Below are 24,832 nucleotides of genomic sequence, written 5' to 3' on the forward strand. Positions count from 1 at the left end.
ATTTATGTGTCAAGAGAAAAAGGACAGGACTTGTAGTCACTAGGCCTACGTTTTCTCACTTAACAAATGAATGGTTATTGTGTCTCTGAGTCCCAATTACCTTTATCACAAGGCTGTTGTAAGGTTTATGTGAAAATGTATGTAAAACTCTACACAAGTGGAAGTTATAATTTTGTGAATTGCAAAGTGCAATATAACTATGTATTCAAAAAATGGTCACAGATACTTACTGTGTTCAAGGTACTGTACTAGGCACTACAGAACACACGAAGGTGTTCTATAGGTGTTCAAAGGTGTGTCCTTCCTTTCATGGACATGACAGTTGAGAAGAAAAGACAACTACAATACTAGCTGACATAAATAGAGTGTTTCAGGGTTTTCAAAGTACTTTATGCATATCTCATTTGGATAATATATATACTGTTGCATCATTTCAGTCATGTCTGACTCTTTGTGACCCCATTTGGAGTTTTCTTGGTAAAGATGCTAGAGTAATTTGCCATTTCCTTCCCTTGCTCATTTTACAGATGAGGAAACTGAGGCAAACAGGGTGAAGTAACTTGCCCAGAGACACACTAAGTGTCTAAGTTTGAATTTGAACTCAGGTTTTCCTGACTCCAGGCCCACTTCTCTATCTACTGTGCCACATAGCAGTAGCCCTGCAAGGGAAGTGCTACTACTCTTAGCTTCATTTTTACAGGTAACAGCACCTGTGTACCCTGTGTCCCCACTCCATGGTGATCTTGAGAAAGTGAAGAGTTTTGTTCCTGCAGATGGCTTACAGAATCTCAGAGCAAGAAGGGCCATCTAAATCCAAATCCATTCCTTCCTTGTCTGCTTCAAAGAATGTAGCAAAAATGACTTATCTGACATCCACAAAGGCCTCTAACATTCAGTATGATATAGCATAAAAAGCATTTGGAGCCAGAAGAATCGGGTTTGAAAACAGGCTCTGCTACTTCCTGGCTGTGTAACCTTGGGTGGTTCCTTCCCCTTTCTGGGCCTCAGTTTTCTTATCTGTAAAATGAAGAAGTTAAACTAAGTGATCTCTAAAATCTCTTGCAGCTTTAAAGTGATGGTCAATCCTATGTGTACAAGAATATTTTTAGCAGCTCATTTCTGGGGGCAAAGAATTAGAATTGGAGGGGATGCCCATCAATTGAGGAATGGTTGAGCAAGTTGTGGTATGGGATTATGATGGAATGCTATCATATTATAAGAAATGATGTACAGAATACTCTCAGAAAAACATGGAAAGACTTGAATGGGCTGATGCAAAGTGAATTGTAAATCACAGGAAGTGCTCAAGCAGAGGTTGGATGACTGCTTTTTTTGTGTGTATTTCTTTAAATTAACATCTTTAAAAAAAGTTGCATTCCAAATTCTCTCTCTCCGGCCTCTCCCCTCCCTATTGCAATGGCAAACAATATGCTACCCATTATACACGTGAAGACATTCAAAACATATTTCTGTATTAGCCATATCACAAAAAAACCCAAGAAAAATCAAAAAGTGAGAAAACTATATTTTAATTTGCACTCAAGTTTCTTTCTCTGGAAGTATATAGAATTTTTCATCATGAGTCTTTTGATTAGAGTAGCCAAGTCTTTCACAATTGACAATCATCACAATATTGTTGGCACTGTATACAATGATCTCTTAGTTCTCACTTTACTTTGTATCAATCAGTTCATATAAATCTTCCCATGTTTTTCTGAAACCCTCCCCCTCATCACTTTTTATAGCACAGTAGTATTCCATCACAATCATACACTACAACTTGTTCAGCCATCCTACACCTGATGGGCTTCTCCCAATGTCCAATTCCTTGCCACTACAAAAAGAGTTGCTATAAATATTTCTGTACATATTGCTCCTTTTCCTTTATCTTTGATCTCTTTGGGGTGAATGACTACTGTTCAAGGAAGTTTGTAGATGGGAACCATGTTTTAGGTAGAGGTTGAAATAAAGAACCTTTGGAAGTCCATTTTATTACTGATATTCGACAATTTAAGTGTAAGTTAAAGGGACTTATAAACTGCAACCTCTTGTTTTAAAAAAAAGCAAATTGTTGTCCTTTGACAAATATTTTGAATACTACTATTACTAAATAGAAGAGAAGGTATAAACCACATTCTGACCTAATAGATCTGGATTAACAACACTGTAAGAAAAACAAGGACTAGGGATAATGTTCTTCCCTCCCTGCCCCCATCCCCAACACCCAGTGTATACACATACACGTAAAGAAAGGAACAGGTGTACCCATACTAGGAGGGATAGACAGAAAATACCTGGGATACTTGGTGGATCAACCACTGGGGGGGAAGCTCTGGGTTTGGATATACTTCCCATTTTTCCTTTGAAGCTACTGCTCAACCGGGTTTCCAGCTCTGCATAAACAGCTGACATCTGCAAGCGAGACAGTGGCACATCAGTTCCTGTCAGAGTTTACTACCTGATTCCTTTAGATTTAGACTGTACTCTTGGTTGTGGGTCTTGTAGACTGGATTTGCCTCAAAGATAGCAGGAGGACATAATCCAGGCAATACCAGGCAGGTGGCTGAGGTGTGTGTGTGTGTGTGTGTGTGTGTGTGTGTGTGTGTGTGTGTGTGTGTGTGTGTGTGTGTGTGTGTGTGTGTGGTGGAGCCCTTCCCTTCTGGTTCCTGGAAAAGGCTCCCAATTATAATTCTCTTGACCATTCTACCACTCCTTCCTGGATATTAATCCTTGTTATACCATCCCAGCTCTCAGACATCAGTGGAGAAGAGAAAGAAAAGGATAAAGTTGGAGTAGAGTGATGATGAGGAGGATAGTAAAGGAAAAGGAGAGAAAGAAAAGGGAATATCAAGAATAAAGATAAGGAGGTATAAAATTCAAACCATTTTAGGGTTCGGGGTTTCTGGAAGGGATGTGCCATCTCCAGCCTGGCGCTCTCCAGGGGTCACAGGGATCGGGATTTCCACACTTTGACTGGGACCTACTGGAAGAAATAGGAAAAAGTTAAATGTGCAACATAATAGAGCAGAAAAAGTCCTGACCTTGGAGTCAAAAGACCCAGGTTCTTCCACTTAGGTGTTCTGAGCCTCAGTTTCCTGTTCAGTAAAATGGAGTCAATACTCCTGGCACCAACTGGCATACAGAGCTGCTGGGAAGAAAGTGCTTTGTGAAGTGTGAAGAGCTATAGAAGTGTGAAATCCTATTGAAGACAGGTTTTGGGTATGAGACATGGCACTAGCCTTCATGGTGCATGGAACACCTAGGAGAAAGGGTTAAAAATTTAGTCTAAGGGAGCTTGGGCAACTTTGTGGGGCCCAGACAAGGGGGACAAGTAGGCAAGACAAGGAACGTAACTGTGGCTACCTGGGGCTCCATTTTAGGAACGAAGAGATAGCATCCAGGAAATAATCCCATGGGACAGAGAAATTTCTGGGAAACATCCCAATTTTCCCAGATTTTCCCTGATTCTACTGGTAGTCAGGAAGAAGAAATCAGAGAGAAGGTTAATTCTTCTAAATAATATTAACAGCTATCATTTATATAGCACTTCAAGGTTTGCAAAGTGCTTGACAAATATTACCTCATTTCAGTCTCACGACAGTCTAGAGAGGTAGGTGCTACTACTCTCTCCATTTCACAGAGAAGGAAATGGAGGCAGAGGTTAAGTGACTTGAACTAGCAAATAGAGGTCATGAAAAGTGGGACAGAATTTAAAAGACTCACCAACAAGAATAAGTTTAGATAATGATGAAAAGTGAGCCTCAGGGCTTTCTCATATTAAGTACTATATTACATATATAATATACATCCATATTAAGCATCTGAAGCCAGATCTGATCTCAGCTGCTTCTGATGCCAGGTCCAGGGCTCTGGCCACTGCACAACCTAGCTGCCTACTTTTCTCCCCTGCTACATCCTTGTGTCATGCCTATTGCCGCTCCTTGAAGACAGGAGTCCCTGTTTCTCTCAGAGATCACAGAATCAGAGCTTTAAAGCTAGATGAGGGCTTAGAAGTCACGAAGGCCAAATTCCTCATTTTGCAGAGGACAAAACTGGAAGAGAAGTGACTTACCCAAGGTCACACAGCAAATTAACCACAGAACCAGGGCTAAAGCTCAGGCCTCCTTATAGCAGTCTAGTTTTCTTACCACCATGCCTAACAGTCGGGTCCTTTAGATGGAGTTGGGGGAGGGAAGAGGAGGAGGAGGGGTGGTTTAGAGAGCCACAGATTCTGTGCCAGGTTTTCCATCATACTTCAGTGACCAAAGAACAGTGATGAATAACTTGTTTATCTGTTCCAAGCTGGCGGTCCCACAGTGCCAGGCAATGGGAGGAACAAGTGAGGGGGAAGGGGAGAAAGCAAAGGGCCTCTCTTCACCCACCCCCTTCCTTAAGTAGCACCATCTAGTCTAGTCATGCCCACAGTGCTCAGATCCTTCAGGCCTGGGGCTCTCTACTCTGCTGGCTGTCACACGGTCTCCCTCCAGCCTCCAGCTTCTAGGACTTGTTACATCATTCTTCTCAACACCTCCATTGCCGAGCTGCTCCTGGTACTGATAGTTGTTACAGCAGCATGAGGAAAAAGCAAGAAAGGGGAGGGACGTACTAAAGAGTCAGGAGCCCCAATGGTCTCAATTCTCCCTCGTCCAAAAAGAAAAAACCCAACAAAAACCAGGTCCCTTATACTTCCTTACCTCCACTGTTGTCTCCTTCTGAACCCTGATTTCTCATACTCCCCCGGCACATGGAGGCCATCCTCAGGGAACTCTGAGGTCTCTCTTCTGTCTCACTCTCTGATGCAGCTGTAAGAAAGCTCACAGTCATGAATATTGTCCCTCTGCAGTGACCACCTGTCCCAAGGAGACCTTAGCTGGATGTTCCTGGGATCTTCTCATTCCAGGGTATGGGTTATTTGGTGTTTATGTTCCCAACTGGACTTGCACCTTCTATACTGGGGCCATGCTGTTCTGTGGGTGACAGAAAACTGGATCTAGGTGACCTCAGGCACCTAACCATCTCATTGTCATGCCTTATACACACACACACACACACACACACACACACACACCCCCTCTCCACTTCCACCCCTTGATCTGGGAATGGTAAACAAATACAGACTGCCATTGTTTCTGGAAAGAGGTTACCCACAATTGTCAGCCTATGATTCCACTCATCAACCCTTCCTTCCCCTTCTTCTCTGTGTATCAACACATATTTAATAAAACACTATTTTGGATGATTGATCTTTCAGAAATCATAACATCAGAACTTGAGCACTAGATGAGACTTTGGAGTTCGTATAGTACAAATCCCTCATTTTACTTTTAGAAAACTGAGATCCAGAGAAGGAAGAGACCTGCCCAAGGTCATACATCAAATTAATGGCAGAGCCATGGCTAGAACCCAGGTCTCTTCACAACTAGTCAGGTATTCTTTCCATTAGACCATTATGCCTAACATTTAGGCTTTTCAAGGGGGATGGATGGGGGAGGGTGCTGGTGGTGACATGATTTGGATTTACTGACACACAAATAACCAAGATAAAGGGCAGGGTTTTACTGTGTGTTGAAGGGGGTTTGTGAGCTAAGATTCTGACTGGATAAATCTATGCTAACTATATGCTGTCTAGACTAGTGGCTCTCAAACATTTTAGTCTTGGGATCCCTTAACACTCTTAAAAATTATTTAGGATTCACTCCCTTCCCCTCCAAAAAATTTTTGTTTATGTGAGTTATGTTTATCAATATTTATCATATTAGAAATTAAAATATCTTTATTATGAAAATAGTTTTGACTGTATGGACACCATGAAAGGATATTGGGTACTTCCAGGGGTCCCAGACCACACTTGGAAAATTGTACCTTTATTAAGGTGAACAGCTAACACTCACAAAGACAGAGGGCTGAACTACAGAGGCAGAGTTCTCTTGAGAGCAAAGGGAAGCTTTGTCACTACCTTGAGCACCCTCTAGTGTTGGGTGGATTATACAACTGCCAGGGGATGAGTGGGACAACGAGTAAACTTTTGCTTGCTCTTTATTGTGAATGACATCAGGCTAGTAGCAACTCCCTGCTGCTAATACACACACACACTCACACACATATATGTATACATGTATTCACACATACATGTGTGTATACATGTGTGTGCACACACATATATACACACATACATATATACAGTGACAAGAGTTAAGGGAAAAAGAGATAATTAGGGTTTGGGTATACTTTTACACAGGGTGGCTAGATGGCTCAGTGGCTAGAACATTGGGCTTGGAATCAGGAAGACTCATCTTTCTGAGTTCAAATCCAGCCTCAGACATTTCCTAACTAGGCAAGTCACTTAACCCCATCTGCCTCAGTTTCCTCATCTATAAAATGAGCTGGAGAAGGGAATGGCAAATCACTCCAATATCTTTGCCAAGAAAACCCCAAAATGGGGTCATGGAGAGTCAGACAGGACTTAAAGGACCCAAAAACAAGTTTAGATAATGATGAAAGGTTAGTCCCGGGCTTTTTCAGCCCAATTCCAAGGATTAAGTACAAGAAAAGTTGGTACCTTGGGAAACTGAGTTCATTAAGTCCATGTGATCTTTCAGTCTCCTGACTCAGTTCTCTGCTATTCCACCCTGTTTCAAGGTATCTCTTGGGCATTCCTTCATCCTTTTGCCCAAAGACTTTTTTAACTTAGGAATAGTGCCTACACATAGTAAATGCTTAATAAATGTCTATTGATTGATTCACTGACCTTCAAGGTCTCAGAGATGCTCCTAAGAGTTTCAGAATAGCTGAGTCCTATGGTCTGTAAATCCAGCTGGGCTGCTTAGATCAGTGGTCCCATGCCCTCTTTTTAATCCATTTCCTTTAATCCAAGTGGACTAAGTATAACAAGCCTGACATCAGATGGTCAAAGGTGCCTCTGAACAGAACATGCCCATTTAGATGACCTTTTGGCCTAAAGGAGCGGGTGCTCAGTATTATAATACAAGAGACATTAGGTGGCAGCTAAGTGGTGCAGTGGAAAGAGCACCAGTGCAGGAGTCAGGAGGACCTGAGTTCAAATCTCACTTCAGACACTTGACACTCACTAGTTGTGACCTTGGGCTTAACCCCAACTGCCTCATCCTAGGTCATCTCCGGTCATCCTGAGGAATATCTGGTCACTGGATTCAGATGGCTCTGGAGGAGAAGTGAGGCTGGTGACATGCACAGCCCTCCCTCACCCAAAACAAAGTCAAGTGCAAGTATGTCATCATTTCTCTGATGGCACGGTCTTCTTCGGCAACAAAGGATGAATACACACACACACAAAAGACATTTATTAAGCATGTGAAAAGTAGTATGCTAGGTGATGAGGTAGATAGAAAGTTTAGATAAGAGATGGTCTCAAACTCTCAAGGACACTTCAGTCTAGTAAGCGGCTAAGATTTCAACAGATATTGTGCAGTGTTATGTATCATGGAGTCACAAAGTAGTGATATGTAAGGTCCAAGAAAGAAGTCCCTTACTACCAGGGCTTAGTATTGTCTTCTGATTATCTCTCCTTGATACTGTATATATTTTGTTTGTACAGACATTTATTAAGCACTTACTATGTGCCAGGCCATGGATTGCTTCCTTCAAAACACATAAGGGGTTGGTGGAGAGCATGAGTACATTTGATCAGCCATGACAGTGCAGAGAAAGAGCCAGAGCACAAAGCCAGATGTGTTCTGGGAGGTTGATGTTTCCTACTGACTCCAAGTGACTTATTCTTCATTCTCTCCTATCTACCCAAAGGCTTCCTTGGGGATCTATAAGTTCCCGCACTAGAGGGCCAGATGCCAATGGAAGATTGCCTGGAGTTAGTAGGAAAGAGCACACCATGGTCTGCCAGGTTGTGGAGCCTTAGGACATTTGTTTGGCTGGTAGGCATTGATGGTCTCAGGTTTAGGAGAACAGAGTTAGGCCTTAGAGAAGAAAAAGCTGGTTATTGTGTCAGCCAGAGACCTTCATGACCCATATTTCTAGCATAGTGTCTTTGATTACCTGGCCTGATGTGCCAGTAATACTATCTACCATTGCCTTAATGGCAAATCTGAGCAATAGATTTTTGGCTGGAAGGAGTCACCTTGAGACTTCAACCCTCTCATTTTACAGATGAGGAAACTGAGGCTGAGAGGCTGATTTGCTCAGAGTCAGACAGCTAAGTAATGATCTGAGGCAGGATTTGAACTCAGGTCTTCTTGCCTTTAAGACCAGTGATCTACCCACTGTGCCGACCTAGCTGCCTCTCCTTGCTTGGCGGGTCTGAGAGCACCACAATATCAGGTATTGATTAATAATTAACTTGACTATAAGAGCTGCAATTTGTATAGTTGGGTTCTGAGATAGGATGAAATAGGTATCCCTACCTTTAATAAACACCTTGCAGAAAGTACACATACATGTAGTGGGTGGGAGAGAAAGTCTTATGTTATCAAACAAATGGAAAAAATTGAAGAGACAAGGTAAATGCATTTAATTTTATAAAAATAAAAACATTCCATAAAACCAATATGACAAGAAAATAGGCAAAGCAGCATCTTAGATTTCAAGACAAAGAGATAAAAGCTAATACAGCCTGATGTACCATACTCTATATGTGGGGAGAGTCACTAGCAAAGCATTCAGAAAATCTATGAGGAAAATTAAACTAGAAGGAACTGGAAGCTCTAACAGGAATGAAAATCTGAAGACAAGCTATTCCAATGAAAGAGAAAAAAGAGAAGTTATCTAAAGAAAAATATAGATACATAAGGAAAGTAGTGACTAATTTTGATTTCATAATAAGAATAAAAGATGAAAGCAAGTGCAGGGAACTGAGGATGAATACAAAATAGGAACATAATCCTTTAACAGCAAAGTCAGGAAGGCTAAAAGAAAACTGTTTTTTAGAGAAAAATATCTCAAATAACTGAACAAATAACAAAAAAATTCAGATACAATAAAAATATTATAGACTGTCATGTCACATGAAAAATATATTTAAACAACATTAAAATAAGCACCAGAAGACAGAATTTTAAACACAAAAGTGTATAAAAATATCAACAGAATCTAAGGGAAAAATGAAATTATCCAAAAAACTGCACAGATAAGATGAAATAAGTTGAGTGACAAATCTCAGGATAAGATGGTAATGAAACAAAAATTTGGAAATATTATTGGAAAATATAAGCTAATGACACTGAATGAAAAATATAATTTTGATGAAGGAGAAAATAACAGAAAAAAGTGAGAAGAAAAATGAGGCCATAAAATCACTCTACTAGAAGATGATTTCAATGTTAGCAGACAAAAACTACAAATTTGGAGGAACAAAGAGAAAACACAAGAATTAGCAATCCTCTCAAAAATCTGAGAAAAGAACCTGACCAACTGTTCCGAAAGTAGTCATACAAAAATTTCCCAAAAATATAAAAAATGAGGCACATACTATAAGTTGATAGAATTCACAGACTACCAATAAGGGTAAGTCCCAATTCATCACACAAGGGCATATCATTGTAAAGTTTTAAGACTACAGTGGCAGTTACAAAGTTCCAGCTTTTCCTCAAGAGTAAGACTTTGGACAAGTTACTTATCCTCACTGAGTCTCAGGCTCCTCATCTTTAAAATCAGGGGGATGGAAGAGATAACTTTTAAGGTGGATACCTTTCAGCTCTGAATCGATGATATTATGTTTCCCTCTTCTGAACTGCCTATTTGGGATAGAGTTCAAGAAATTGAATCTTCTCCACGTCCCTCTAGAGAAAGGGCACTATATTGGTTCCCACATCCTCCTCATTTCTTGCCTGGCTGCCCCAGGACTCAATATTGGGAGACCCTCATTGTCCTGTTAAATCCAACTGCCTCAGTACCCTACGTCAGCACCACCCTCTGTCCCTCTGGAGAGTTGGAGCCATGAATTCTCAAACCTCCATCTGCAGCGGGAGCTCACATCAGAACATCTCCTAATGTCTTACCTGGACTCACTGTTTTGGAATTTAGCTGACTTTTCCACCATGTCCTCTCACCTAATACCTTTTCCATTCACTCTCACCCCTCTAGCTTCCCTCATTTCACTGCAAGCTCCCTGAGGGCAAGGCCTGTCTTCCTTTTTTAGTACTTGTATCCTCAGTCCTTACCATAGTTCCTGGCAAATAGTAAGTGTTTAATAAATGTTTATGGAATGAATGATAACTTTATTGTGGTCACCAATATCTAGAAACTGAGTCTGAAGCAGATGAAGTCCAACAGCTTCACCTCTGAAAATATTAGTGATCTCTGCCTTTATTTACAATCACATCATACTATTGCTTCTGACTTGTCCCTCAATTAAAAATTTAGCTTTGGAATATTTCAAATAATTTCTGACCTACCACTTGAAACCATATTTTATCTCCAGAATAATTCATGTGGCACAAGTTAATCTCCCCAGATTAATGTTGCTTTGGTTCCAGTATCAAAGTAACAGCCTCCGACTCACTTTTTTTAAACTAAATTTTTATTGACATCTTTTTTTCATATTTGTGCCTGTATCCACTTCTAGACAGCCTCATAACAAAAAAAAGAAAAATTTTAATATAAGGGAAAAGAAAAAAATTAGTAAAACCAATTAACATAATGAAAAAATCTGATATCTTGAGTGGCTTTCCGAACCAGTAGACTTATTCACATTTATAAGAATCTCTAGAAGCATGTCAATGTGTAACAACCCCCTGTGGTTGTTGGTCTTTTCCAGCTTTTTGTTAATTTTTAAGCTCATCTGATAGCAACAAGAAATCTCCATATGTGAAATATTAAAATCAACCTTATGTAATTAGTTTTATATGGCTCTAAATTCTTAACCCTGGAAAGAGTATTCAGGAGCTCAAAAACAGTTGTAAATTATGAGATCTGCTCTCAAAATAACCCCAGTGAAACCACTAGGTCTTTCCTAAAACTAGCATTGACAACTGCAGATTGTGACTCACTTTTTCTTTTATATTAAATTTTCAATTGTTAAAAATAACAATCATGAGGGAATAGATTTCCTTGTCTCTGAAAAAAGTAGTCAAAGAGTAGTTTAATGGTTCCTCTTTCCTGTTTCTAAGACAATAACTAAGAGGAAGGGGCTGTTTTCATTTTGAAAATATGAGCTCATCACATCATAGAATTGGAAGAGAACTCAGAAGCCATTTATGGACAACCACCTCCACCATTTTATAGATGAGAGTGAGGCCTTGAGAGATGGTAGAACCAGAGGATAATAGATTCTGGGATGAAAGGGAGCTGAAAGAGCCAACCCCTTCATTTTACATTTGAGGAAACTAAGGTCCAGATATGTCAAGTGATTTGTCTGGGGTCCACAGCTAGTAAGTATTAGAAGTAGAATTCAAACCCCGTTCTTCATAACACTAAGTCAAATGTTAGGTCCTCAGGGGCGTCAAATAGGTGTCAAGAATCAGATTAAACTGGGAAATATTTAACAAAATAAAATAAAAATACAATAGAACATAGATAATATTATTATATCGTTTTCTAAGGCAATATGCTGCTGACAGGGATCTTTATGTATGGTTTAGTAGATCTCAATTTCTTTTTGCTTTAGATACCATTGCACCCTTTCTCACACATCAAATGACTTGTCTAAGCTTACAGGTATTAAGGCTCCTCTGAATCCAAATCTACCACTTTCTCCGATGTGCCACATTGTTGTTGTGTGTGTGTTCATCCTTCGTTACCAAAGAAGACCATGCCATCAGAGAAATGATGACATGACTTGCACTTGACTTTGCTTTGTGCCACATAGTCTCAAAAAGAACACAAGAGTATTTGTCCAAGTACGTACATGCATTATCCTAGCTTTTACCATTTGAGCTACTTAGATATACATATATGTGCATAGAAATGTACATGTATAATTTTACTTTTGATTAAGAGGTGACTTTTTCTTTTTCTCATGTTTGCTGAGCAAAAAGAGTAAGCCATGTCCCTAAGGAGAAAAGCTAAGCTAAATTAAAAATCCTTAAGCCTGGTTTGTCTTGTTAAAGAGATCTTTCTTTGCTTTTTGTTAAACTACTATAAATCCAAAGCACAAAGGAGGCAAAACAATGATTCCTCTTGTTTACAAAAATTGTTTTATGAATGTAACCGCAGTCTGAAAGTCCATTGGTATGGGGAGACCAACATCCTGGCCTACACAAGCGGTGGGGTGGAGTTGGTTATACCAATGGCCTTTGGGACTAGAATAACACTAAAAGTAGATAGTAGAGAATCTAAGTAATGTCCAGGTGAATTTTTCATTCCCTGCCCTTTTACAAATACTTTATGCTTTGTATGATTTCAGACAGAAAAACCTTGTGTTAGAAGAGAGATAATATGTAAGTCTGTATTTCGTTCAATTTTGCTTTTTATTAAAAATTCCCTCATGGTTCCCTTTCCAACACTGACTTTGGTTTCTTAAGCTTAACCTGCCTGCCCCTATTATTTGCCAAACAATGAGATCATAGATAAATTACCCCTCTAAAAGGTTCAGCAATTAGGAAGGTTTTTTCACAGATCCAGGCCTGAAGACTCCTATTAAGTTAAATTTTATAGATCTTGAGAACAGGGTAAACTAAGGGAAACCTCAAATTCCATATAAGGAAGAAAGATAACTTTCTGTAAAAATAGGGAAAACAACTCTTTGCCTTTGGGTTGCTGTGAACTTTGCACGTATAGGGTAGGATGAGGAGGGGGCCCAAAGCCAGAGGTCTCTTGCCCCACCCGCTACAGGTCCAGAGGGACATGCTCTGCACAGGCAGTAAGCTGGGATACTTCAGAAGCTGGATTCCTGCCTGTTTGAGACCAAAGACCAATCAAATTCACCCTACAATTTCATTTCAATAAGCTTGGCTTCAAATACATACATTCTGCATGTAAGTTATCTTTAATTTTTTGGTATGGCTACTGACTTGGTAGCAATTCTCTTCAAACGAATGCCTTTGAGGGGTAAAGAGGCTGCTAGGTGGCTCAGTGCACTACATCTGGAGTCAGGAAGATCTGAATTCAGATCCAACCTCAAACACTTACTAGCTGTGTGGGCAAGTTAACCTCTGTTTGCCTTAATCCATTTGAGAAGGAAATGTCAGACCACTCCATTATCCTTGTCACAAAAACCTCCACAGCATTGGTGCTCTGTGGCCCATGAGGTGCTAAAGAGTTGGACATGACTGAACAACAGTAGGAAAGATGAATGTCTCCTGAACCTCAGTTTGCTCCCTTTCCTATTAGAGCTCCCCCAAGAATAACTCAACCTGATGTTTGAACTTAGTACACACCATAGGACGAGTCACTGCTGGCACTTCAGTGATTTGAATAGGGAAATTGTTTCCTGGGGCTGTGAAGGAGGAAGACCTATTAATGGTGGCTTAGGACAGAGGATGGAGTCAAAACACCTAAATCTTGCCCTAAATGGTACCATTCAAGCATCTCCCTATTTCTTCCATGCTACTTTGCCTTCCATGACTATGGTAAGTATCCCAGTTCTTAGAAATCATCACATGGGAATACTCATACCTCTGGACACCAGGTCCTGTCCCAGGGCAGGCATTCACCCTTTCCTTCCCTCAGTTCTCTTTGACCAGAAGTAGATTTTAGATAGTTTTTGTTTACCTTGGGGAAAAAGTAAAACTACATAAAATTTAAAGTGGGTTATGAAAGGGTTAATTCAAAGTTTACTGGATTAAGCTGAAGTTAGTCATGCTCCTTGATAGGAGGAAAAAATCCCAGATGTATGCAGAATGACTGTTTTTCTTTAGGAGCACCATGGTACATGTGCTGCTTCTGGCTTCATTCATGTTTACTTTGGGGCAAGCCCTCAGAACCAACAGCTACGACTCTACCCTGCACAGAATTTGTTTCCTCATCATTTTATCCACCAGGGAAACATATAAGATCATGACCATATTACCTAATAAGTCTTTACTCTTGCTTCCAAAGTGTGCAGAAGTATAATTTATCTTGAAGCCCTAGCAGGATGAGGTGACTGAGGCTTTGCTCAAGGGTGTCAAATTTAGGTGCTAGAAGCATTTATATTCCTTCAACAGTATGGAAACAGTGGAGCTTAGCCCATTTCCTTCCCAAACCCTGTCCACCCAGCCCCAGTTGAGATTCTCCTCAGTTTGACCCTATCTTGGCTCTGCCCCTCAGCCCCCTAGATCAAATGGCTGGCACTACCCCAGGGTCTCTACTAGGGACCATGTGCCCATGTAGTATTGGCAAGTCTATATAGAGTCTTCCTTTTGAAAGCCCTACTTATGAGCATTTCAGACTCAAAATCTTTAACACCCTAAGGGATAGCCTAGGCTTTGGAGAGCCCTAGCTTTCACATTCTCTTGTACAGAAATATCCCCTCCAAGTAAAAAGGACTCGAGTCACTTACAAATTCAGAATTCTGCTGCTCACCTGTCATAGATTTGTAGCCCACAAAACGAGCAATCTTTTCCTGGCAGTGTTCCTGTTCCTCATAGGTCAGCAGCTGGTAGATGAACTGCCACAGGACATGTTTGGCTGGAGTGTCCAGCACAGGATAGATATCCACAATGAGGGTATCAATGTTCCTATTAGAGAGAGGCAGTCACAGTTCTGAGAATGGGATTGAAAGAGACTTGGAAGGGAGTCCAGATGTGACCTGGAAGTGAGACGACACTAGAAGTTCTGTGTTTCCTTGCACCTGTCTAGCCATCCCTGACCTGGGAAATATAACCTGATGCCTTAGCCTACTCTTAGGAGAACATATTTTCAGGAAGAGGCTAGACTTGGAGCCCTCAGAACCTGGATTGGTGCAAAATCCTTTTCCAAGGAGGTTTTGTTAAGGGTCCCTTCCTTACTGTTCTCTGGCTGTGGGGAAAAGAAGACTCTCCAAAGGTGCCCATCAGTAAGGAGTAACTTCCTTATTATCATAGACAACTCCTACATGATTCATGTCATGTTTTCTAGCTCATTCCCATGACCTGTAGATAGATAAGTCCCATGGAGGGACAGCTCCTTTTCCAGGACACAAATAGGCAAAACTAAGCAGCAGGGTTCAGATCCCATGGACAGGACTCATCAAAAGTCATGCAATTCACACAAGAGACAAGAAATGGATGAGACCCCAGTGCTATTACAAGTACAGAAGTTATACTGAGTCTTGCACCTTGTCCCAATAGGCTATTCCACCAAAGCATCCTAATGGCATTCCAAGTTCGGTCTCTTCATAGCCAAGGAACTGGTCTAACACCAGAATCAGTGAGATCCTGACTGTAATCACTACACTAAAGGGTCAAGGGCAGGCAGCTGATCGCAGATTGCTGGTCAGCAGTTCCTTTGCATCTGTGTACGTTTCCCCTCTACAGACAGCTACTAACTTATAGTGAGGGATGTGGCCACTCAAGCCTCCATCTATGCTAGTCTTAATAAGCACAGGACACTTTCAGCTTGGAAGAGCCGTGGGAAAACCTAATAGGAAAGAAATCTAAGTTGGAAAAGAGACATCCCTCAGCTTCCAATAAACTCTGGAAATGTGAGATGTTTCTAGGATTCCAGATGTGGAAACATAAGGTATACATACAGGCAAGTGAACTTCACATGCTAGAGCCAACGGGGAGGAGTGCTTTAGGTCATATCCTGAACTAAATCGTAAGAAAGATTCCAGAGGGGAAGAGATTAATTAGAGAGACGGAGAAATTTCAGTAGAAGATGAGGATTCCTGACTGAAGAACAGGAAATAATTTTTAACATCCTAATAGACCCTCCTAGTTAATAAGCCTTGACGCCTGCTGCAATTAGGAGAAGGGAATACACATTTATGTATCATCTCTGTACTAGGCATTGTGTCAAGTGCTTTTTACAAACATTATCTCACTTGATCTTTACAACAACTCTTCGAGGTAGGTGCTATTATTAACCTCATTATAAAGTGGAGAAAACTGAGACAAACAGAAGTTAAATGATTTTCCCAGGGTCACACAGTTAGTAGGTGTCTGAGGCCAGATTTGAACTCCAGGCAGTTTTCTCAGAATAGAACATAAAAAACACCGAACTCAGTAACCAGGAGTTCTGAGTTCTGGTCTTGGATCCTTCATGAATTTGTCCATGACCCTGGACAAATGGAACTTTAAGCTCCATCTAACGTTTGAATCTTGATGTTATAAAAGCCCCTTCCAGCTGGAACACTCTTTGAGGCAGCTACTAAGCATCAGAGGCAATGGCAAGGAGGGATAGGGGGAAGAGCATGGTGCCCGAAAGACCTGTGTTCAAATTTGACTTAACCACTATGTGCCCATGGGTCCAAAACCTGTTTCTTGATCTGTAAAATGGGGATAATAATCATTGTAGTATCTAACTTACAGGGTTATCAGGTATAACTGAAAAAATGCATGTAAAGTGCTTTTTAAGTCTTAAACTGGGGTGCACATGTCAGCTTTTGTTACATTTTAAGTTTGAAAGTCCCTTTGGCCTCAGCCTTGACATTCTCTGTTGCGGGGCCCTCGCAGCTCTGACATGTTGATTCTATGAGTTTCTAGGGATCTTATCTATGGTTCCAAAGGACTGCTCCCTCTCAGTGGAGATCTCAAAGATGAACTGAAAGGGAAGGAGGGAAAATGAGGTTTGGGATTCTGTCTGGTGCCCTCAAGGGTCAGCCCCCAGAACAGCCATTAGGTTTCCAGGCAAAGGAACTTTCTGAGGATACTAACCACTAGGGTCAGGAAAGAAATGGATATCCTCCCTCTCAAACCCACTCCCTAGGTCCCGATGAGGCAGGAGTCTGGGGGCAGAACTACCTGTGTTGGAAGAAGCATTCCAGGGCTCTGCAGATGGTATAGCGCTCTGAAGGCGTCAACAAGTGCTCCAGCTGTTGGCTGAATGTCTTGCCCTGAATTCGGATGCTTCCAGGCAAGATCTCTGCCACCCACTGCAGGGAAGTCAGTGCTGAGGAAGGGTTGGGAGAATCCAGAGAATCCGAGTCTGTGGACACACAAGGAAGCAAAAAATAGACATGTGTTATGGCCAGAAACAAGTGGCATTTCTTTTTTTCCATCCAGGACCTGACTGTTATTATTACTGTAGGGGCCAGGGAAACAAAGGGCACACCTGATAATCCCCTTAGATTTCCCCTGCCCAGGTTACAAGTAGCCTGCTGGTTTGGTCAGAGGAAGAAGAAGCCAAGAAGAGACCCCTCCCCATTCCCAGTCCCAATCAATTACTCATTGAAGAAGGGCCTACATGGGCCAGGCTTTGGGGATATGTGTACAAAGAATGATACTATAAGGGGGAGGGGAAAGAGACCACAAGTACGCATAAAAATATATATAGCATGAATATAAAATTTAAAAATACAAATATCTACAAAATAGTTACCACTGAGGTATATTGAGAGGGAGGGGACCAGGAGAAACTTCATGCAGAAAATGGGGCTTAAAGGAAGAGAGACCACAAGAGAGAGGTAAGAAGGCATTCCGTGCCAGTCACAGAGGCCAGTACAAGAAAGTGGGTATGTCTCTTACTCCTGGAAGACAGAGCTGGGCCTCAGCAAAGCTGGAGAGGCAGGGGCTTCAGTGCTCTCCTACCCCTCCCCTTTTGCGCATAAGACTTTCTTGCTGCCCTGCAGCCTGCATTGACTCACACTCAGACTTGGCTGTCAATTCACTGCAGCTCAGGTATTACTTAGGTCAGGGGTGGGGAACCTGCAGCCTCGAGGACACGGGTGGCCTTCTAGGTCCTAGGGTGTGGTCTGTCAAACTTGGACTTGGTCAAAAGGCCACACCCTAGGACCCAGAAGGCCACCCTTGTCCTCGAGGCTGCAGGTTCCCCACCCCTGACTTAGGTAAAGTAACTTGAGGTTTGACCTCCCTCACTCTGGGTGAGGGAATGTGCATCTCAAGAAGGGACAGGACATTTAATGAAAATCAGGAGATCACAAACCCTTTGGGGTAGGGAGAGGAGAAAAGGGAACCCGCTTTGGAAATTAGTATTCTAAAATTCCTTTCAGTCAGGGACACCCAGATAAAGCATCAAGATTGCTTTCCATGATGGTACACAAAGGAGATGGGGACAGGGAGGAGGAAGGGGTAAGAATGAACGAGACGTCAGTCTATGCTGGGTGCACTAGACTGTGCAAAGTCAGTTCAGCTACTTCCTCAAGCGGATCAGTCTGGCATTATAGGGCAGACAAAAGCAAAGAAGAAGGAAATGAATTGTGGTCGGGGGAAAAAAAGAGTCTCTGGAGACTCTCTGGGAAAAGACGAGGCAGCATTTTGACATGAGGAATTTTGTTAATTTTTTTTAAAGACCTGTGATTTGATCTGTTTTGAGCACAACTTCTGCTGACTTATCTCAACCCCTCTTCACCTTAGAAGATGAACTCAGTGGACAAAAAAAAGTTTATTTCTATGGAATCAGACTTGTTAGTTATAGGCAATGGAGTTCTAGACTCAAAGTCAGGAAGACCTGAGTTCAAATTAAGATTTTTTTCCTAAACTGTGTGACCCAGGAAAACTTCTCTGTGCCTCAGTTTACCTATCTTTACAGTGGGAATAATAATCATACCTACCCCCCCCCAGGGTTAAAGGATTAAATAAGATAATATATAAAACTAGCCTGTCAGTTATTATCAGTACTGTTATTTTTATTAGCTGGGTTAGTCCTCCCTCAATAGGCACATAGGACTCATGCTGGAAACCTTGCCAGCTTGCTAAGCTTTCCCATAGAAGAGCATAGAGAGCCTGGGATCACCTGCACTCCATAATGAAGATGTTAGTGAAGGTAATATTAAGCTAATAACCTCTAAATTATATCCTGTCGTTTATGCGACTCCAGAGTCAATCAATAGCTTGATCACTTTGGGAAGCAGTACTGAACATTCCTCCATAGAGGGCAGGAGAGGGGAATCTTACCACTGGGAAATGGGACCAATCCTTCTTCTACCACAAGAGTTGGCATTGCCCCACTGCCCTGCAACATGGATACCACCTTGTCATGAGAGCAGTTCCTGCAAAAGTGAAGGAGAAAATTGCCTTATATCCTACCCCATGTCACTTCTGGAGTTAGAGACAGTAGAAGTAAATGGGAGACTCAGAATGGCAAAATCTCAGGGTAATTCAATCCTGACTATGTCTCTCTGCTTCCCAGAATGACCCCAATGCCTCTGATCACTTTTCTTTACACAACAAAAGCATTAGCTGTCTTCTCACTTTTGTGCAACATGTAGAGAGAATGCTACCTGTTCTCTGTGAGACCTTGTTCCCATTGCCAAGAAGCCTCTCTCAGAGAATTCAGAGGGCCCCTGCGTCCTGGCAGTAGTGTGTGGTAGCTATGATCAATCCTAAAGGGATGTTCACCTTTGACACCACAACCTAGCTAATCCTACTCTGCCCCACAGTAGCTAGTCTCTTTCTGCTTTCCCCTTTCCCCTTCTCATCAGCTCTCATGGACTTAATTTTCATTTTCATACAAATGATTTCCATATCTATATATCCAAACTCAGTCTCTTGTGACCTGCAGTCCTGTATACTCCTGGTATGTCTGTCAGGCATACCAAAATGCCTTATAGACATCTCCAACTCAACACATTCAAAACTGAACTCATCTTTCCATCCCATACCCACCCCAGCCTTGGAGACATGCTCAATTCCTTACTCCTTCACCTCTCCCATATCCACTGGGTTGCCAAGTCTGATTGATTTTACCTCCAAAATGTCTCTTGCACATACCCCCTTCTCTCTGTTCACTTGGCTACCACCCTAGTTCAAAATCTCAATCAATCAGCATTTAATTGCCTACTATGTATCAGGTACTGTGCTAATTGATGGGGATATCCCACCTCTCAAATGGAATATTAAAATAGCCTCCTAATTGGTCTACCTGCCTCAAGTCTCCCTCCTTTCTAATCCATCATTCATACTGTAGCCAAAGTGATTTTCCAAAAGATAAGGTCTCATCACACCACTTCCCTACTCAGTAAACTCTTGAGGTTCCCTGTTATCTTCAAGATCAAATGCTAATACTTCTGCTGTTTAAAGCTTTTTATAATATGGCCCAACCTACTTTTCCAGATTTTTTATTCATTACTCCCCTTCACACAAGCTATGGTCCAGACAAACTGGCCTTGTTACTGTTCCCCATCCATGATACCTCCACCATCCCTTTGCAATAGCTGTCTCCCATGCCTGGAATGCTGTTCCTCCTCATTTCTGCCTCAAAGAATCTCTGGCTTCCCTTAAAGCTTAGCCCAAGGGCTATGCCCTACAAGAAACCTATTCTGAGCTCCCTATTGGAGTAATAATACTCCAAATTACTATGTATACGTTTTCTAGTAATCTTTTGCGCACATATGTTTTTTCTTCAATGAATATAAGCTCCTTGAGGAGCTTATTTTATTTTTTTTCCTTCTGTATCCCACATGCCCAGCAGAGTACCTGGCACATAAGAAATAAGTGTTTGTTAAGGGAATGAATGAAGCAAGTGATATAACCCACCTATCATGTGCCACTTGAAAAAGTCACTTATTTTCAGTACTGCGTCTAGATGCATTGCCTAGAAAAACTGTCACATTCAGCTACTGTTCTCACCCTAGGATCAGGACTATCATAGTATACTTAAGAAGATGCTTTTATATAAGCTATTCATGCGTAAGGTTAACCTACGTCTGAGGGCCCCAATTTCAGACATTCAGAATTATTTATTTCCCAGACTAGAGATAGAGTTTCTTGGAAATGGCTTTATTAGAATGCATAATGCATATTAGGGAGCAGTGGGAGATGAGAAAAGTGAGGCCAGATTACAGAGAGCCCTGACAGATAGACAGAGAAGTTTGGAGTTAATGAGATATGCCTTTGGGAGCCATCTTGATTTCTTAAACAAGAGAAAGTGATGTGATGGAATAAATGCCTTATGAAAATTAATGTAGTAGTAGCATGCGGGATGGATGGGAAAGGTGAGAAACTGGAGTTGGGGAGGTTAGTTAGGAGGCTATTATCATAATCCAGGCCTGAAATGAAATCCTAGACTAGAATGGTAGCAGTGGCAATGGAAAGGATACAAAAGATATTCTGAAGGAAAACCTGAAAGGTAAAACTGGGATATAAGTGATAGAAGACAAAGAGCATGAGTCTGAGGCTGGATAAATGACAATTACTGAATCATGACATCACTAAGTGAAACAAGGGATATCCTGATCACTTGGGGAAACACTGATTTAATCCACAGCCTCTGACCTCATATCCAGTCCATTAAGGAATAAGATGCGGTCCCCAGGTTTGAGGGAAGCATTTTCAGCTGGACTCCCTGAAATCAAAAGGAAAAATACACATGTTAATTGTGTGGCCTTCCATATTGCAGCAAAATGTTCAGGTAATATACAACTGTTCCTAGGAGAGCTGACAATTCCACCCAGGTAGGCTCTGCATACTTTGGAGATATAACAACCACCATCACAACAATAACAGTAACAATAGCTAATATTGATATGAGGCTTACTGTGTGCCAAGCACTTTACAATAATTATCTCATTTGATCCTCACAATAAGCCAGGGAGGTAGGTGCTATTGTTATCCCTATTTTACAGATGAGAAAACTGAGGCATAGATCATTTAAGTGACTTGCCCAAAATCATACCATTAGCAAGTGCCTAAGGCAGGATTTGAACTCAAATCTTCTAGACTGCAAGTACAGCACTCTATCCAAGAATCTCAGAGTTGGAAGGAACCTCAGAGTTCATCTAGCTCAACTGAAAAAAAGTGAAATACTCTACAACATACTGAATAAGTAGTCATCTGGTCTTTGCTTGGAGACTTTATAACTAGAGAAAATCTTCTGTGGTAGTATTACTGGGTAGGCAGTCTCCCCTCCAGGTACTAGTCAAGTAGGGTAGAGTGGCTCTGAGACTTCAGAGTCTGCCCGGGAGGGAGCAAAGGGGGACACCTTCACTCTTTCCCATCTCTGTTCCCTCCCTGATGGCTCCGCAGTAGGATATCTGGGGTTTAAGCCTCATAATAAAAATGGGACCAAACAAAGCAGAATTCTATCTCATCCTCAGAGATGGCTGCTTTCTCTTCTTTTCCTTCTCCAACCACATCAGCACTACTCACCAGGCAGGACAGATTCGATCCATACTGGGGCATGACCACGAAGTGTGAAGCCAAAACTTTTGTTGCCTTTATACACTCGAACTGTCCTATACAAGATAAAAGGAAAGAAGCTGTGATAGTCTTAAGTAATATTATTTTTCCAAGGTCTGTCCCTTTCCTGGAGCTTGCACCATTTTAGAGGCCAGCCAAGGGAAGTCCAGGATGGATTATATTTATCTTCACTTTCTCCCACTTCCAATATCCCAATGTCTCATTACAAGTCCTAGAAAAGTCAAACAGAGCTGGATGAATTGTTCCAGATCAGATCTCTCCCATAGCTATTGTCTTTCCTCATCTCCTAAGTGTTCAGACAATTAAAGTGGGATTCTTTCTGCAGCCTTTCCTCAACTTTCCTTCTCCCTATCACAACATGGTTGCTTAAAAGAATTTTGTGGGAAAGATCCCCACAAAAGAGCAACATGTAGGAAAGGAAGAGGATGATCCACTCTCAGTCATCATTATTGTCCCAAACTACCGTGTCCCCATCAATGCAAAGCAGCATGGGAGAATCTCACACCTCCAAAAGAGATATAGATTGATTTGTATGGAAGGGAGAGGGTAATGGCATCAACCCCATCAGTTACTACCTCAAACAATTCATCAAGAATTAATCCATGACAAAATAAAAGAATTAATCCATGAAGTTAATAGACTTGCATGTGGCAAGTTCAGCTACTTTTCTTGCTGGTAGAAAACAGGGCAGTAGTTACCAACTCTACCTGGGCTTTTTCAGGTTTGATCCCATGTTGATTTTTTTATAGTAACCTAGAGAACTATAAGAGGAGGGAGTGAAAAAAGAATAGGTAGGAGTGGAGGTGTCAGGGCTGAGGAAGAGGCACAGCAGACTGCCCAAGGGGAGATGTTCCAAGGTTACTTGGAAATATGAAATCAAACTCAAGCTTGAAGTCAAGGATGGAAAGGTCCCTTTAGAAGTCGGTCATACACATATACATAAGTGTGCATGTGATCCCATGTGTATACATGGACTGAGCCATGATCCCATGTGTTAAAGTGATTGGCTAATTCTACAGAAAGTTAAGAAACCCATTATACTATTAAATTAGAATAGGCACACACAGGAACCTATTAAGAAATACAAATTTTTGCCACAAAAGAAACTTTAAGAAATCATGTAATCCATCCTCCTCCTCTTTCACTATCACATTACATAGCTGCGTGCCCACATACTCAGCACAGTCCATTCTAGCCCCAGCCTCATATACTTCTCAACAACGGAACTTCCTATTGCTCCCTTCCTTCTCAGTCAAACCCAACACTCAAGACTGCTTTATCTCTTACCACAGAGGGGAATTACTAGGTATACATATTTCCTGACCATCCTTGGAGCTCATCCCTACCATCTTCTCATTACTTTACCTCCCTAGGCCCAGGGAGAAACAGAGCCTGGGGAATAGTTAATAGCATTAGTTACCTGCGGGCAGCACCTGAGCCTACTCTGCTGGCAACAAGAGAGGTGGTTTTCCTCAGTCCCTTTCCCACATCCTCTGGACCTCGTGGCACTGAGCTGGCCCGTGTAGATACCATCAGGCGCTCAGGGTGGTCCTCGCTGCGGCTACGGCGAAGCCGGTGTGTTTGCTGCTCCCTCTTGGTCCGGCACAGTTTGCTGATGAGACTTTGAGACACAACCTCGTCAAAACGTTGGCGGTGCTTCTTGGGGATGAAAATCCTAGTGAAGATGAGTGCACAGAGAGAAAAGGAACCAAATCAGGTCTAGGCCAGAGAGACAGAAAACAGGAAGGGTGGTTTGTAAGGGCACTGGGAGAGACAGAAAGATAGGGACTTAGTAATGTGCATGGACCCATAGCAATTAAATTATCAGCCTCTCAACAATACCTTTTCCATAGCCCTTTAAGACTTACAAAGTCTGTACTTCACAACACTAAAGAATAGGTAGTGCAATTATTCCTATATCCTTTTTTATCGATGAGGAAATGGAATTTCAAGGAAGTTATCATATTTGCAGACCATTTAAACCCAAGTCCTCTGACTTATTCCAATAACATATCCATTACTATATTATATAATAGATTGATAGAGGTGAGGTGGTACAGTGGATAGAATGCTGGGCCTAGAATCAGCAAGACTCATCTTCCACTCTAGTATCTTTGCCAAGAAAATCCTAAATGAGGTTGTGAAGAGTTGGACACAACTGAAAAATGACTGAACAACAAAGATTTATGAAATAGGCAAGTCTTCAGGAAAAAAGGGTAGGTCTCAGACAGAAGCTTCATAGGTAGCTGAGTCTGTAGGCCTCATTATTATAATGGGTCAAATCTTCTTCATGAAGGCTCATTCAAATCCCTTTGCTTGCTTGTCTCCTCAGTCTCAAACTGAGAAGTACTGCTCCATGACCATAACTCAGACCACACACACATACACACACATACACACACACACACACACACACACACACACACACACACACACACACACGATGAGCCTCTAGGTAGCTTCTCTGAGAGTTGCTACAGTAAGGCACAGAGAACTTACATAGAAAGAAAGGAACACTCAAAAAGGTTCCTTGAGGCCAATGACTGTCTTTGTCATCCCTGCATCTGTCACAATACCCAAATTAGGGCCTTGCCCAGGGTAAAGGCTCTTTAGTTATTATACCTGCCAAGGAAAGTTGAGAGAAAAGGAGCACCTACTGTGTACAGGAGCCACCTGGGGGTGGCAGG

General features: G+C 41.6%; 1 protein-coding gene across 1 annotated transcript in view; it reads right to left on the bottom strand.

The window, feature by feature from the left end:
- Window positions 1–24,503, bottom strand: part of GRID2IP (Grid2 interacting protein) — a 64,760-nt gene extending 40,257 nt beyond the window's left edge. Inside the window, exons 1-10 of the mRNA XM_072606565.1 lie at window positions 24,496–24,503; window positions 23,566–23,820; window positions 22,095–22,180; window positions 21,222–21,291; window positions 18,903–18,997; window positions 16,791–16,974; window positions 14,431–14,585; window positions 4,695–4,802; window positions 2,883–2,983; window positions 2,295–2,412 (exon numbers count right to left, since the gene is read on the bottom strand). Of these exons, the coding sequence (XP_072462666.1) occupies window positions 2,295–2,412; window positions 2,883–2,983; window positions 4,695–4,802; window positions 14,431–14,585; window positions 16,791–16,974; window positions 18,903–18,997; window positions 21,222–21,291; window positions 22,095–22,180; window positions 23,566–23,820; window positions 24,496–24,503 (1,180 nt within the window). The remainder of the gene's footprint in view (window positions 1–2,294; window positions 2,413–2,882; window positions 2,984–4,694; window positions 4,803–14,430; window positions 14,586–16,790; window positions 16,975–18,902; window positions 18,998–21,221; window positions 21,292–22,094; window positions 22,181–23,565; window positions 23,821–24,495) is intronic.
- Window positions 24,504–24,832: the final 329 nt, after the last annotated feature.

This window comes from Notamacropus eugenii, chromosome 1, assembly GCF_028372415.1.
Source record: "Notamacropus eugenii isolate mMacEug1 chromosome 1, mMacEug1.pri_v2, whole genome shotgun sequence".
Taxonomy (NCBI): domain Eukaryota; kingdom Metazoa; phylum Chordata; class Mammalia; order Diprotodontia; family Macropodidae; genus Notamacropus; species Notamacropus eugenii.